This window comes from Mauremys reevesii, linkage group 21, assembly GCF_016161935.1.
Source record: "Mauremys reevesii isolate NIE-2019 linkage group 21, ASM1616193v1, whole genome shotgun sequence".
Taxonomy (NCBI): domain Eukaryota; kingdom Metazoa; phylum Chordata; order Testudines; family Geoemydidae; genus Mauremys; species Mauremys reevesii.
Window position 1 is genome coordinate 6,518,440 of NC_052643.1, and position 17,059 is coordinate 6,535,498.

Below are 17,059 nucleotides of genomic sequence, written 5' to 3' on the forward strand. Positions count from 1 at the left end.
AGTGTCCCTACTGCAAAACCTTCTCTGTGTTAGTGTGTCCGCACTCCTGTGGGTGTCTGAGGGAGATCCCATCGTTCTTTCTGTTGAGATGCTTGAGGATTCTTTCCCTATCAATTACGGGAGACCTCATCTGCCCTTTGGGGGGATCTGTGGGAAGGCAGTGGAGGGCCATCAGGTTTGGCCTGCATCCTTACTAGACAGGCCATTCATCCAATTTTAAGCCGGATAGTCCTGTTTTTCTATGGTTTGTCCCTGTCGGTACTGAGACAAAACTGGAAGATGCCATTTTGAAGAGTGCACCACTCTGCCCCTGCTGGCGTGATTTCGCATGCACCGCCTGGGTGAGGTCAGGCTGTTGGGGTCATGCAGGCGGTGGCGGGCTGGTGCTCTTCCCAAAGTACCAGAACGTCCACTATTCAGGGGATGCATCAGTGGCCACCCCAATCCTCGCTGCAAAGTGGGAGGTTCCAGCCCGACGGGAAGCGGGGCCCAGGTTCATAGAATCATAGAATCATAGAATTCAAGATCAGAAGGGACCATTATGATCATCTAGTCTGACCTCCTGCTAGATGCAGGCCACATAAGCCGATCCACCCACTCCTTTTCCAAGCCCCCCCCCCCCCCCTGAGGAGAGGAAAAAACCTCCAGGAGGTTCTAATCCTCCCCCTCACCCTCAGCTGGGCTGGAAGAACCTCCAAACAGGTCAAGGGATTTTCTGTGTGGACAATAGAGGGTTTGGACCAACACCCAGGTAAGAGCCTGGATTACTTGTGCAGTGCAGATCTACCCTAAGTCTGCATTTGTCCCAGTGTGCGCGGGGCCAGGTTCTGTTCCCATTTCCACCTGCACAGGCCTTGGTGTCTTGGTGGGGGTGTCTAGGGGGGCACAGTCTGGCTCAGATTCATGCCCTTGGTGAAAATCTTTAATCAGATCAGTCTGCTGAGGTGTATTCTGCTACCTAAAGTCCTGGTGGGGCCAAGGGGAGAACTGGCCCTCAGGGAATAAATAACAAGGATGGTTGGCGTGTGCTTGTGGTGGCGGCAGACCTGTCTGAGCTGGAGTCTTCTAGGCTCTGTTTGAAAGCCCATTGAAAGACTCCCTTTGACTTCAACGGGCTTTAGATCAGGCCCATGGTGATGTTCTGACACAAAGGTTCAAAGGAAAAACCCTCCCTGCAGCAGCTTTAGTCATTCAGTACCTGAGCCAGGTCTTCATAATGCCACCCTACAGGGGAGAGAATACACTAGTAATTAATCATGGCCAAGTTCTGGGCATAGCCAGCTGGTGAAGACAGCAAATCACTCAGCTAATATTTAAAAGGGAAGTGGCTTTGAGCTTATTTTGATACCAGGAACATTTTGTGCTCAAAGATGGATCCTTCCCCCACTCCTAGATGTTTGATCTATTCAGTGGTTTTTACTGCACATTGTGTTTTCTTTTTTTTCCACCTCTCTGGTGGCTCTTAATGAAGTTAAAATTGGTTCTATTAATCCTTTGCCTGCGATCCCTTCTGGTTTTTAAGTAACTTTCAGCCCCCGCATGTTTTCACAGTCCTAAACCTGTGGAGTTATTCTATTTCCATTAAAGGCAGAAATCAGTGTACCTGACGCAGAATATGAAAGGCATATATACTCCTTGCAAGAGAGTGCTTTTTACAAAGCACCACCTCCCTTCTCCCCCTGGGCGACTTTCAGAAGGTCCCAGGAGGGCTACATTTGAAGGCGCTTCTGTTTCTTTTTCATCACAAGTTTATTTGCTCAAAGCCGGGAAGGTGCACGTTGAGGGGACACAGAGCGGCCGCTATTCGCGCCTAAAGATGGTTTTGTAAATCCATTTCTGAAAGTTGGCTACTGCCGTGTAAACACCTGGGTACCTGGGACTAGCACAGCTGTTCCCCCAGGACACAATCCCGAACACTCGGCCCTCGCACACCAGCGGCCCGCCAGAGTCCCCCTAGAAAAGAAGCAGACACAATAAAGGTTGCGGTTTTCTAAAATGGTTTGGGGGTGACCTTTCCATCATAGTAATAAACACCTTTCCTGTCTAGGAACGGGAGGACCCAGACGGCTCTGGGGCAGATTCTCCATAGCCCTATACTATAGGTAGGCATTTCACTAGTGCAAAGCATGCATACAATGCTACCGAGTCAGAACAGTAACAGACTCTTTGCACTGGTGAAAGGTACATGGTAATGAGGAATCAGGCTTCTAGATTTCATTCCATATATTTCTGTGCCTGAGTCTCAGAAGGACTTGGGCAGCCTGGAGGGAATTCAGAGATGGATTCTCTGCTACCTAAATGGGCTCTATGCCATTGACATCAGAGTTTTGCCTCTTTACACCAGCAAAGAATTTGGCCCCATGAATCTAACTTAACGCATTTCCCACCCAGTCCTGACAGCCCCGTTCAATGGAAATTGCACCTGACCTTTTCCCAGGGCAGCACCCATCAAAACTGGGACTGTCCTGCCCTCTCAGAGACAATGCTGGAATCCCAGAGAGATTTAGTCCAGCCCTTGGGGACAATCTGCACCATTGTGCCTTCCTAGGTGTGATGCAGCAGCATCGTGCAATGACCTGGCATCACGACACAAGAACATGACATCACGCCGCACTGGCGACATGACTAGGTCCTGCCAGACAAATGATTAAAACAGAGGCAACAGCTGTAATGTATTTTGGAAGGGACGCCTTCGGCCCCATTGTACTTCCTTGCTATTGTCTTACCCAGGAAGAATTTGAAAAAAGCTAGCTCATTTCTAGCTTGCCATTTTGTTCTTCTCGCTATAAAAATAGATCCGCCTTCTCCACCCACCCTCTGTGCTTCAGTTCCGAGCGTGAGTCATCTCCAGTTAGGAAGTGTGTGATCAAGGCTTTAACTCTATGGGAACCTGAGAACAAGGCAGCGCGGAGGACAGCTGACTTCTGTGTCTCTGTGCAAGCATTTTCCCCCAGATCCCCTCCCATGACACTGTCCACTGGCTGCTGTAATGGTGGTCAAGATTTTCAAAAGGGACTTTCAAAAGAGCCTGATTTTTCTCCCAGAACGTACATCCTCAGGAAACCCGATTCTTTTAAAGGTGTACTGGGCACCCAACATTTGAAAGCCCCCAAACTCATTCGTCACTATTGGCTTGTGTCTTCCAAGTCTGTCTAGAAAAGTACTAATTTCCTGTCAGATGTGGAGGAAGCAGGAGATGCCTTTTAACAGATGGATTCTTTTTAGGGGGACCCAGTTCAGCATGGTTCTCTGCAGCTTGGGCCTAGCTGGCGCGCTAGCGGGAACTGCTCTCCCCAGAGGAGAGGTTTGAACTTGCAGCTTCCTCTGCAGAATTAAGGAGGGCAGCTGTACCTGGCAGGCATCTTTGCCCCCTGTGTTGAACCCGGCACAGATCATGTTCTTGGTGATGTATCCCGCATAGGAGGCCGTGCTGTTACACTTCCCAGAAGAGATGATCGGCAGGTGCACGCTGCGTAGGGTGTCCGAAGTCGCCCCGCCCCTGGGAGTGGTGTAACCCCAGCCAGAGACTTGGCAGAAGCGGCCCTCCCTCATGACCGCTCCTTGCTGGGGAAGTGGCACAATGGAAACAAAAGCGTTATGCACCAGCGGCCTGTTCAGCTGTTCGGAGACACCAAGGAGAGAGTCATTACTGACTGTGAAGAAGCAGAGAGGCGGGAACAGGTGATCATGGGCCTAGGGCTGTGTGTACGGTGACAGGCGAACCTCGTGCAATTCACAGCTTGGGTTCCACTCACGTTTGGGATGCTTCTCTGAACCAGCCAGACGGCATCAGCTGCAAAATCCAATCCAGATCCAGGGTTTTGGTTTGGCCCATCGTGGAAACGGGACCTGGCTGCAAAACTTGGATCTGGATTCAGTTTCCAATCTTTTCCTCAAAGCCATGGGGTGTTTGGAGCCACTGTTTTGGTCTAAGACTTCACCCTTATGGAAAGTCCTATAGAATGTAAAAGGCAATGAGAACTTTTCTATAAGATTCTTTGAATCCTCCTATAGAATCTAGAAGAGAATTATATCCTGGCTATAGAATTCTATAGGATGGGTCAAAATACCTATAGAAAGGATCTCGTTCTCTATTAAATTATCTTGGTCTTAGGACTAATTTCTATAGGAGCCTATTTATTATAATTCTACAGGACCCTCTTGGTTTCATCTCTAGTAAATTCTATAGGCTTCCCATAAAGGTGCTGTGCAACAGCTGTAAAATGGTATTCTCCACTCCTCAACTTGAAGGGAGGATCTGTTGGCTTGTTCAGGCCCTTTCTGTTAGCAAAACAGAGCTGCACAGGGAAGAGTATTGAACTAAACATTTTCAAACCCTCAGAAAGGTTCGGTTTGAGTTTGGTTTGAGTTCTGGGTGAAGGTGGAGGTCATGGATTTATAGAGTTTAAGGCCACAAGGAACCATTAGTACGCCTGTTATGATCTCTTGTATATCCCAGGCCATTCAATTTCACCCAGTTACCCCTGTATTGAGCCCGGTAACTTGTGTTTGGCTAAAGCATCTTCCAGAAAGGCAGCCAGTTGGGCTCTGAAGCCATCGAAAGATGGATGGAGAATCCATTACTTCTCTTGGCAGTTTGTTCCAAGGATTAATCCTCCCCAGTGTGAAAAATGTGGGCCTTTGTTCCAATTTGAATTTGTCTGGCTTCAGCTTCCGGCCACTAGTTCTTTTTATGCCTCTCTCTGCTGGATTAAAGATCATTTTAATACTGGTATTTTCTCCCCAGGAAGATACTTATATACTGTATCCAAGCCGTCTCTCAAATTCTGATACACAAAACAGATCGATCCCTTTAAGTCTCCCACGGGAAGGCATTTTTTTTCCAGCCCTCAAATCATTATTGTGACTCTCTTACTCCACCCTTTCCAATTTTTCAACATCCTTTTTTAAAACATGGACACCGGAACTGGATGCTGTATTCCAGGATTGCTCTCACTAATGTCATGTATAAATGTCAGTTCCCCTCCCTCCTCCTACTCAGTACTCCTGGGGTTATGCATCCGAGGATGGCATTGGCCCTTTTGTCACAGCATCACACTGGGAGCTCATGTTGCGTTGCTTATCCACTGTGACCCCTAAATCCTTTTCAGAGTCAATTCTTCTTCGGTCTATATCAAGTCATCCACCCTGTGCTATCTGTTTGACACTATAGGAGCAGACCACAGTACCATTTGCTATTGTATTGTCATGATACTATAGTTTCCAGTGCTGTGAGTATGATTTACCAATGTATGTGTGTACGTGCACATGCACTGCCTGCAGCCGGGCCATGCGCCGAGAGCACAAGCGAAGGGCTATGTTCATTTGCACGCGCTCCCCCGTTGCTCATGGCAGGAGTCTGCAATTTAGATTTTCAGTCTCTCTGAATGGTTCATACTGGGGCTTTGGAAATATTTAATTTTAGGGAAATAAGAACGAGGCTACCGGGGGACCTTAGGAGAGAACTGAACAGCATCACTATGTCCCAGCAGCCTCTGAGCTGCTGCCGCTTCAATCAATAGAAGCCCCCTCCAGCTCTGCACTGTACATTCCCTCGGGGGGGGCAGTCTAGCAGACTCGGTGCCTGGGGCCTTGGACTGCATCACTTTAATGAATATTTAAACTTGAGTCCATTCTTATTAATACACAATGCACTTTGCAAACCTAGCTGAATGTATGAATGGCGTTTAAGTGAAAACGATACCGGCTTAGCCTGAAACATTAATTCGTTAAAGGCAATTCTCCCTGGGAATTTCATTTAGCGCCTCGTTCGGTTTCCTCCCCTGGCTTGGACTTTTCACTGCTTCCTTTTGAAGCTGCTGGATTAGTAAAGGGACTTAATGAGTCCCTGTTATGTCAGGTAATAGACTCCTTTGGCTTACAGAATATTTTGAACAGCAAATGCTCTTTCAGCAAGGGATTGCTGCCTGGGAAAAGATCTCTGGAGAAACCATTCTGCAAGCACCTAGCATTTGCCTAGAAGACTAAATCTAATGAATTTGCAGCTTGTGCTCTGCAGGGGGATTTGGTGAGATTTCTTTCAGTGCCTGGGCTTGGATTCCTTCCTGTCTTTGAGCTCTTTTTTGCCTGTCACCCCATGAACTGATTTACATTCGTCAGCGCTTGATTTTTATAATACAACATCTGTCGCAGTGTATTCAGTCATTTTGTCCCTGCCTTTAAATGATTCATTAACGCCGCTCCAACTCCCTCTCCTGAGCAAACGCTGAACCTCATTGTCCCATGAATGCTTAGTGAGCTTATAAAGACCTGGTTCCAAAACCAAAACACAAGTGAAAAAGCTCACACAGGATGTGTATATGCAACAGTGACGCGTGCTCATTCACCCACTCACATGAATGCTTCTGCACAGGCAGCCATGGTGTAGGTGTACAGAACTAGAAGGGGGCATGATTATATTCTGCTGCAACGGCTAAAATGTGTTTGCATTAACATGCATCGCCATTTAAACCTGAGGCACAAGCCAGAAGGCTTTGGGGCTAAACTGGCTTTCACCCATGAGGTTACTGTGCAGAATCCTTTTAGATTGTTTTTTGCAGGGATGGGAGGGCAGGTTGGCCCTGATTCTGTGTATACGCCACTCCATATCCTTTCAGGCTGCTTTTCTGCTCAGCCTGCTCAATTCCTTACCAAGGAATGGTGGGGAATTGACAATGATAGGGAGCCTGGAACTCAGGAAGTATATCTCCAGCCTAGGCACTAATCAGTGCCTAGAGGTTGATACACTTCACTAAGGTAAATAGACCCACAGAGTGAAAGAGACCCTGTGAGCCCTGAAATGTACAATGATCAGTAACTAATAATAATACCTAGCACTTATAGAGGAGGTAAGTATCACTTTATAGATGGGGAAACTGAGGCACAGAGCAGGGAAGTGACTTGCCTAAGGGCATGCAGCAGAGCCAGGAACAGAGCCCAGTTCTCCTGAGTCCCAGTCTTGTGCACTCTCCCCTAGGCCATACTGACTTCTGGGGGAGAAAAGCATCAGAAAGCAATGATCGGAGAGAAGAGTGCACACCCCTCCTGTGACAAAATGTCCCCTCCCCAGCTGGTTTGCAGGTAGATGCTGCTAGAGCCCCGCTGTTGGGGGAGATGAGAAGAGCAGACATGTGTGTCCTGATTACTAGTTACTAGCCTCGTTAATCATACATTGCGTTTCTTTCAGAACTCAGGGCCCACCTCCCTCACTGGGAGGAGTAGCCCTAGTTGTGTCAAGGAGGAGTAAGGCAATAGTCATGGGGAGTAGGGGCAGTGCAGTCTCGGCCTCTGGATCTCTACACTGGAGCAGGACAGTGTCGGCGGCAGCAATGGGATAGGTAGGGCTGGGAAGGCCATTCCACTCCAATCTCCTATTTCCAATTGCTAGTAACGTTGTCAACAATGTCCTTTCTGGGGAGGACACTTGGCAGGGATTGGTTAGTTTTATTTCTTTCCGGGTGTGAGAGAAGGGAGATGAGGGTGCTCTGCGCCTCCCACGATCAGACCCTACGTTTATATCAGAAGCAGTGCGGCTGGGGCGACGGGACTTGTACCCCAATTTGGGTTCTCCTCCTGGCTCTGCCGCTGGCCTGCTGAGTGACCTTGAGTGAGTCACATCGCTCTGTGCCTCAGTTTCCCCGTCCGTAAAAAGGGGGTGATGATTCCTCTCTCCTTGTGTAAAGTGCTCTGAGATCTACAGGTACAGGATGCAGATACAGTATTTGTTATTAGGGGTCATTGGTGGTTTGTTCCTCTCCACCTTGGCCTCCTGCACATTGCTCCAGCCCTGCCTTTATTTCCCTTACCATGCTTCATGTGTGCTCAGTGGCGCACAGGTACTCTGCTGTGAACAGCCAAAACAATCCATAGTGACCCCCTCCCTCTCCAACAGCCGCCCTCCCTTTCACGGCCTGGCGAAAGCTTGTTACCTTAATCAGCATGATGTCTGCATTTTTGGAAGCGGAGCTGTAGTCCGGGTGAACCACCATCCGAGAGGGCCGGAAGATCTGCTCTGTGCCTTCAAAAGTGGAGAGAGAATATTCCCCAGCTACAATCATCATCTGGTTAATTCTGTTGGGAGACAGCAGAGGCCCTGGTCACCGGTGCATCATTGCTGGGGGAAAGTGGCTCTGCCCAGGTCTGATTTAAAAATTCAGTCACTCAAAGGACTCAAAACTTTTCACAGGGCTTGTAGCACTCACAGCACTTCCCATGTGAGATCTTGTGCACCGGTGTTTGAATTCACGTGGAGTCAACGCTGAAGTGATGGAGGGACGTGTGTGTGTTTGCCTAGTGCGTAGATCTGGATGTACGACTGCTTGGAGGTACACGTGACTGTGGGGGCGGGCGGCACTGTGGTGAGGCGGGTAAAAATAGCATCATTTCCATTTTGCAGATGAGTAAACCAAGAAATGAAGAGAGAGACGTAATGACGGTGATTCAGTGGGAGAGCCGGGAATCCAGGCCTTTGCTCTGATCACTAGAGAATCCTCCTTCTGTGTTAGAATTCCTCGGTCCAGTGTTTCTCCAGAGAGAGGTTAATGAGCTTGTCCAAAGCATCAATATTATGAAATGTCGGTGACTAGGAATGGGCAAACTGGATGGGCTAACAGAAAAACAGACAGAAATTGTGCCCCAAACTTTGGCTGCACCAGCAATGAGAGGGGGGAAAAATTCTGGTGAGCTGCCTTTTGCTGCTGCTCTTTTCACACCCTTGCTGCTGCTACTGTGATGCCCCCCCGGGGAGAAATGCCAAATGCCCCCCCCCGCACACCCCCCCTCCAAGAAGGCTGATCTTTCTGACATTACGTCTTAAACACAACCAGGAAATCCTGGCAATTCTAGGGCCCCGATTCAGCGGTTCAGCAAAGCACGTGCTTAACGTCAAGCACGTGTTTAAGATTTAATGGGGCCGCGAGACACAAGGAAGATTGGCACTGGCTCAAGGTCACATGGGCAGTCTGGAGCTGAGCTGGGGACTGACCTTAATAGAACTTAAGCATGTGTTCAAAACACCGTGCCGAATCGGGGCCCTGGTGAGACGGGCTGGAAAAGTTTCTGGCCCTCGTGGGTCAGACCCAAGAGGCTTGGATAGTTAAGAGAAGAAGCCAGACTGTTGGGTCCTCATATAAACCAAACCTTCCTGCCTTTGAAAAGTCATCCCCGGTTACAGCTCACCAGTCTGTGGGTGTAGGAGCTCTAGGCATGTGAACCGGTGGGGCCGGTGCATTGATACCTACCAGATCAAGGGCCCAGCTTTCAACCTGAACACGTAAACTTAGGCACCAAAATCCCTATATAGACACCGAAATGGGACCGTAGACACCCAAGTTTGAAAACTGAGCTGGGCGCGTGTGCGTAACTATGTTCAGGACTCCATGGAGCCGTGCTGTTTGATGGGAGTCCAGGACCCTATGTTCTAGCAAACCTCTATACTCTGCTGTGAGGGGAGGCTGGTCTTTTGTCTGATTCCCAGACGTCTGACTGCGCTCTGAAAGCCCCCTGAGTCTCCCGGCGTTCCTTACTCAGTTTTGCAGTGAGCAGCCGTCAGGACCCAGCTTCGACTGACCAGCGACCCGCCACAGAAATGGAAGCCAGTCTTCCTCTTCAGGGACACCAGGTACTTGGAGGAATGTGGTGCCACTATGTAACCCCCGATGATGCGCTGGAGGCTGTTCTGACCATCTGCAGAGCAAAGGCAAAGCTGTCAGGAGGAGACAACTGGCAAACCCAGCCGCTGTGTCATGCATGAACTGTGGCTACCTCTCACCCCAAAGACACCGGGGCACTCTGCATCTGCACAGATCCCAGTATCACTGCATGCAGCTGGACAGATCCAAGTGTAATTCGATGTAGGCGGCTGGCCAGGCCTTATTTTGAGGGAATAGGAGCTCTGAAACCAAATTACCTTCCAGGACCTTTGAATTTTAATCATGACTCCAGGAGTTGCTGTGACAGCTCAGGCCCTGCTAGGGCTGTGCAGGGGGAGATAAATGGGACTACAGCAGACGCTACACACCAGAGAGGCACTTTAAATCACAGACAAGGTGCCAACTCCCTCCCTATAGGCTCATGTCACTGCCATTAGCATCAATAGGAGTTAGACATCAGTGCCAAGGGGATGGATAAATCCCTCAGGAGGGATTCTAATTGATGTACTACTCTATTATCGTCCTCTCGCTGACATTAGCATGACGAGAGTCCATCTGTTATTCACGCAGCTACCGGCCTTGATTTCTCCAGAGGCGACAGAGCGATGATAAATATACAACCTACTTGGTTTTTAATTGGAATTTTAATCAATCTGAATCCAGTTTAACGCTCACCAGAGTGAGGGGCTAATTGTACTAACCTGCCTGAGGCCTAGTGCAGGCAGGCCCCAGGCATCTATCCCACCTGGTGCCCCAGCTCTGATCTGACTCGTTATCCCAGTCTCCAGCACAGCTCTACTAATGCACATCTGTTATGGCCTGGGACTACCCTGGTTCTTCCAGTCCTGGGCCTCACTCTCAGCCAGGGGCTGTTAACTGGTTGTGTCATGTGAGCAAAGAGGCTCTGGGATAAGTCCGTCAAACTCAGGTCTGATCTTGAGCAAACAAATGGATTGGTGCCAAAAGTCACCTCCAAGCTAGATGGTTCATTTGAATCTTGTTAGATGCTGAGTTTCATGGCACAGAGCAAGGTTTTCTGTAACATGTCTCCTCTGTTCCTCTAATTAGCAGCCATTATGCTGATTTCTTTTAAGAAGGTGTAAGGGCTTTGACCTGCTGTGTATGCAGAGCACCTGTAAACTATTGAAACAGATCTTTAATGGCCCACAGCTGGGCAGATTGTTACCAGTACTGGTGAAAATACAGGAACAGTATGGTTAATGCACAATCATTTATTTGAGAAAGAATCACACAAGCAGTTAAGGTTATGTAATACACATCTTCCTAACAAGTATTCCCCAAGTATAAACCCTCAGTAACTGTATTGGCCTTACACAGTATCCTGCTTGGCAAACAAAGCAGGTATAGCTAGATGGAGACTTCTTTTCTTCTCCTCTCTCAGGTACTTAGTCTGTGAAAAGTCCCTCAAAGCAGGGTCTTGGTTACCCCAAGGCCTCTTGTCTTACAGCGTCATGGACCTCTTCAGATGTTAATTGGGGAATTAACTAACTAATTTACTTTGCTTAACATTTATACCTTTTGTTCTCAAAGGAGTCACATGTCCCAAAAATATGCCCTGTGGGTGTTTTATTACCGGTTTTCTCTAATTAATATTATAGAAGGGGGCTACAAAACAGGCAAAGACCAAAGCTCAATCAACGTTTACCCCCTCATCAATCACTCACTCGAGCTCCTGGTGCGGTGTCCTCCAAAAGGAGTTATTTTGACCTGGGTCAACCCATACCAAGCTCACCGATGGCATGTTTTTGGGTTTTCTTTACTTTGTGAGCTGGTCAATCAGCTGACACGTTTCAAAGGCTATGTTTACACGACCGTGGTAAGTCGACCTACGCTATGCAACTCCAGCTATGTGAATAATGTAGTTGGAGTTGGCATACCTTCGGTTGGGTTACCACGGGGTCTACACCGTGGGGGGTCGACGGGAGAAAATCTCCCATTGACTTACCTTACTCTTCTCGTTGGGGGTAGAGAACAGGGATTGACTGGATAGTGATCTGCAGTCGACTTGGTGGGCCTTTACTAGAACTGCTAAATCGACCGCTGGTGGATCAATCTCAGAGCGTCGATCCCTGCCATAGAGTAGACTTGCCCAAAGTCTCATGTTGAGACACATGCACAGGTGGAGCCTCAATTAGCCATTCAAGTGCAATTTCAGCCCTCTTGGTAAATTTCCATACCAACTGTCTGATGCTAAGAGAATCCTGCTCCCAGAATCCTCTCGCCAATTCAGACATCCCAGGCCATACCAACTTCACGCTTACCACAGTCATTCATATCAATCACAACAACTAATAATAATTTGGCACCAGCCCAACATAAACTGTACTGGCTCTTACATCACTAAACAGGGTGCTGTGTTGTCAGAGTTATCGGCACATGAGCTTCACTGGGTTAGTGATTGTCCAGTCGCCATCATGCTCTGCTGGAGCATCGGTGACCTACAGATGAATCTAAGTGATGGAGGCACTGACAAGGCCGGGAGACTCGGTTGCATCACTGCAGTTGTGACTTTTTTGGTCAGGATGGACAACAACAAGCAATGACAATAGAGATCTCTGTCGAGACAATGGTACCAACACAGACTGGATGTTAAAAGGTGACCCCATCAAAGCCAAGGTGCTCTGGTAGGTCAGGGTAGTGCCTGCCACATGGAAGTGATGGAGGAACAAATCACGGTGCTTGGTCCGCTCAGTGCAGTGTCGACCAGAGTGACGTACTGAGAAAGGACTGCCCACCGAAGAAGCCGCTACACTTTGTTGGGCGAGTGTAGCCTCTGGGCCCTGGTGGCGGGGACACAGGCTGAAGAATCTCTGATCTAACCTGGGACACCAGGAAGGTGTCCAGAAGGTGGTGTGAAGAATCTGCTGTTTAATGACTAATTTACCTAACCTTTCCAAAGAGGTAACAGCATCCTGGCTTACTTTAACTTGGCCCCTTGTCAAAGAACACCAACACTTAGCTACGTAACAACAATAGAATAATTATTTGAAGCCTCCTTTGGTTTCAGATGCGAGCTGGTCCTCTGTGTAAGAAAGCCGTTAGGGAGCTGTGAGAAGAACCTATTATTTTGGGTGCTCCGGGGCAAGATTCTGAGGTCTCTATTTGGTTTACACTCAGGGCTCCTTACGGCAAAGTGCCGAGTGCTTCTGGGAAGTGCCGAGTGCCCACAACTCCCAGTAAAGTCAATGGGAGCTGAGGGCTCTCAGAAGCCATCAGCTCATGCTGAGATCAGGCTCTTATTCCTTACTCTGGAAATTTCCTTCTGAAGTCCATAAGAGTTTGTCCTGGTTAAGGACTCAGGAAAAGCTTCAGGTTTGGGCCCTTTCCTAACATCCCAAAATTCCTCCCAAGAATCCCCTGAGCTGAGGCATTGCCCTGTGTTTCTTCCAGGGGTGCAGTCTGTTTCCAGGGCAGCTGATAGGAATGTACGTGCTTTCGTGGCGTTATTTCCAGAGACTGTTGAAGTGTTTGATTTGTGTAAATACTCTTCCTGGCGAATTACACCGTTCTTCCAAAAGGTCTCCCTGTAGGTGGCCTCTTTGTCTAGAACAATTTTGCTCAATTGTGGTATAATTTAGGAAGCAAACTTTCCTTGCTAATAGTTTTACTAAACAGATACTGAATGAGAAACACTTTGGGCCTGTTTCCTCCTTTGTACAGCTCCTTTCAGAGAATCTCCAACCATATTACAATAATCAATTACGCCTCATAATGCCCTTAAAAATATTATCCCTCTTCTACAGAGGGTTAGGCTGAGAGGTTGAGTGAACTGTGTGAGGACAAATGGTATTTCTATCGCAGAGCTAGGAATATAACCTAGGAGTCCTGACATCCAGTCCACTGCCCTGACGACTAGACCTCATTCTCCTCTCAATATCTGCAAATGATCCTTGCTGGAATCTCACAGTCCAATTTCTTGTTTCTCTGGAGACTTAATTAACTTGTCATGATGCAAATATTATGGAATGATGACAGTGGGCCAGTTTCACCTGAAATGTTGGTCCACCGAAGATACACTGGATCTAATTGACCCTTGGTGTATCTCTCTAGATAGACAGAAGATAATACACATAAGTAAATTTCCAGGTTTTCTATCAATCTGATGATTTAAATAACGTTATTAGTTCTGTAAAAAAAACAAAACAAACAAAAAAACCTATGAAGAATGTTGAATGTGAATCAGATAAAAATGAAACCTGGGAACAAAATATGGGACATCTTAGAGCGGGGATAAAAATCATGGTGCATTTCTGGATATGAAGAAATGTAAACTGTAACAGGGACTCAGGGTGGTGTAATTTGACAGGAAGCGTATTTACACAAATCACACACACCTCAACAGTCTCTATACAGATGCACATTCAGCAATCAAAAGACTTAGTAGGATTTCTAGACATGAAAGGCCATCTAAAGCTAGCTATGCATATGAAATACTCACCGATCAAAGAAAATAACTGCAGGAACAGCAGAAGGCTCAGTGCCAGATAATTCATCTCAGAGTCAATGTAAGATCTTATAAGCACCTGCCAAAGGTAGCTCCAGCTCTTAGCTGCTGAAGGGAGAGAGAGACCCAAAGAAACTTCACTTCATACCTAGATATTCTGGTTCCTCTTTCAGTTTCCATGACAACGTGAATCCCAAAGAGAACAATCAATTATTCATGGAGGCACTTCAGGACACTGGTGACTGATTGACTAGCATTAACCTTGTGTTCTCATCTTCCTCCCCTCAGCGTCCAGCTGAAAGGGCCATAGCCTTTACCGCTCACAAACGCTGAATGGAGCTTCTTGGGTTTCCTGGCAGTGAAGTTACACTGATTTCAACAAACCATCCCTTGGCAGACAGGGGAAGGCATTTCTTGAAGGGTCTCCATCTCCTGCTTCCCTTCATGTGGCACTGCAAATTAAAGCAGAGATCCACTCAGCTGAGCTGGCGGAGCTGGAGCGGTAGCAGCCCAGAAGCGATGCGGACAAGCTGCTCATCAGTGCTGGGCAAAATGCTTTTGACAAAGCCTGAAACAGGGTCAAACGTGCCTCATTTGGGAAATGGGTGGCAAACTCAGGCCTGAATTCACCATTGCCCTGCAGCTTGTGGTGTCGTCATTTACACCAGTGAAAGAGAGTGCACATCTGATGACGTTTGACCTCCACTTTGCACTGGTGCAAATGACTGCATATGGTATAGGCTATAGGGAATCAGGCCACCAGAGGTGCAAGGGGCTTGCTGGGGACAATGAACCTTTCAGGTGGATCATGGGCCCAGTATGGAACAATCTGTTCCCCTGGTTTTGCCAGGTGTAATGTGGGGGGTTCACTATGAATTTTGGGGTCCTGTTAGTTCCTCATATTGGTGTAGATTTACCTCCACAGGTGAGAGCATTATTCCAGCTGCTAAGCGTTAGCCCATTAAACCACCATCTGTGAGCAAACTTCTGCCTTCAGTTTCATCCATGAAACCCCACAGAAGGCAAAGGGCTTGCATGAGGCAGAATGCAGCTCACTGTGTTAAATAAATCAATCAATCCTACAGCCATGCAAATAGCTGTGATTGTAGGTGTAAAACGTATGCAGGAGAAAGTGACACATTGAACCTGGCTTCAGTTGCAGTATCTAGGCCCTCACCCCCGTAAAATCGGAGTGTATCCAGGATGTGTGTTGGCTACGGCTGGGAGAAATATTCAGTGAGAACGTTTTGGGTTTTTTTTCAATGACACTTGCATGTGGTAATGATGATGCTCCAGATTAGGGGGAAATAAAAAGAGCTGATTCCATTCTGCAGGTGGATGGTGACTTCTTAGCACCAAGCAAAAAAAAAAAATGCAGGAGTGAAGACGATATACACCAAGAACTTACCCAAATTCACTGTAACCCATACAGTTACCTCAGCCTTTTATTTTACTTAGCAGTAACACGAGGAACCTACAGACCTATATCCTGTAAGACATCGTCTTAAGCAGGTTAGCATGAGTGAAGCGTAGGCCCGTGACCCTCAGTTTAGATAAAACAGCCCCAAAGTTACCCTAGATTTGGGGAACAGGGAACCGCTTGCTTAAGACAGGAGTTGGTACATAACAAGACTAAGCAACCGCAGGACTTTTGAACTGATGCTAGGCTTGGATATTTTGGGATAAAATCATTGGCAGATGTTTAACCACCAACTTGCTTTAATCATAGAATCATAGAATCATAGATCAGAAGGGACCAATATGATCATCTAGTCTGACCTCCTGCAAGATGCAGGCCACATTAGCCGATCTCCCCACTCCATTAGCAAGCGACCCCTGCCCCATGCAAAACCTCCAGGGCCACAGCCAATCTACCCTGGAGGAAAATTCCTTCCCGACCCCAAATATGGCGGTCAGCTGAACCCCGAGCATGCGGGCAAGACTCTCCAGCCATACCCTCTGGAAAAAGGTTAAGAATAACATATCATTGACCCATTGTACTATTTACCAGTGTGGCACTTAATTAACCTATTGACTAAGCCCGGTATCCTATCATACCATCTCCTCCATAAACTTATCTAGCTTAGTCTTAAAGTCATGGAGGTCCTTCTGTTTCCTTCGGAAGGCTGTTCCAGTATTGCACTCCTGATAGTTAGAAACCTTCGTCTAATTTCTAGCCTAAATTTCCTAACTGACAATTTATATCCGTTTGTCCTCGTGTCCACATTAGCACTGAGCTGAAATAATTCCTCTCCTTCCTGGTATTTATCCTCTGATATATTTAAAGAGTGTAATCATATCTCCTCTTATCCTTCTTTTGGTTAAGGAAAACAAACCGAGCTCCTCAAGTCTCCTTTCATATGACAGGCCTTCCATTCCTCGGACCATTCTAGTGGCCCTTCTTTGTACCTGTTCCAGTTTGAATTCATCCTTCTTAAACATGGGAGACCAAAACTGCACACAATACTCCAAATGAGGTCTCACCAACGCCTTATATAATGGGACTAGCACTTCCTTATCCCTACTAGAAATACCTCGCCTAATGCATCCCAATACCGCATTTGCTTTCTTCCACATCACATTGCCTGCTCATGGTCATCCTACGATCAACCAGGACTCCTAGGTCCTTCTCCTCCTCCGTTACTTGCAACTGGTGCGTCCTAGCTTATAACTAAAATTCTTGTTAGTCATCCCTAAATGCATAACCTTACACTTCTCACTATTGAATTTCATCCTGTTACTAATACTCCAGCTTACAAGGTCATCCAAATCTCCCTGGAGGATATCCTGATCCGAATTGGCAATACCTCCCAACTTGGTGTCGTCCGCAAACTTTATCAGCCCACTCCTACTCTTGGTTCCCAGGTCAGCAATAAATAGATTGAATAAAATTGGACCCAAAACCGAACCTTGAGGAACTCCACTAGTGACCCCCCTCCAACCT

At 47.3% G+C, this 17,059-nt stretch overlaps 1 protein-coding gene across 1 annotated transcript; it reads right to left on the minus strand.

Annotated features, from left to right (window-relative positions):
• Nucleotides 1–1,800: 1,800 nt before the first annotated feature.
• Nucleotides 1,801–14,164, minus strand: LOC120387759 (trypsin-3-like). The gene is made up of 5 exons (XM_039508868.1): nt 14,110–14,164; nt 9,525–9,684; nt 7,929–8,070; nt 3,352–3,618; nt 1,801–1,953 (listed from the first exon to the last, which is right to left on the minus strand). The coding sequence occupies exons 1-5, from the start codon at nt 14,162–14,164 to the stop codon at nt 1,801–1,803; spliced, it is 777 nt and encodes a 258-aa protein (XP_039364802.1).
• Nucleotides 14,165–17,059: the final 2,895 nt, after the last annotated feature.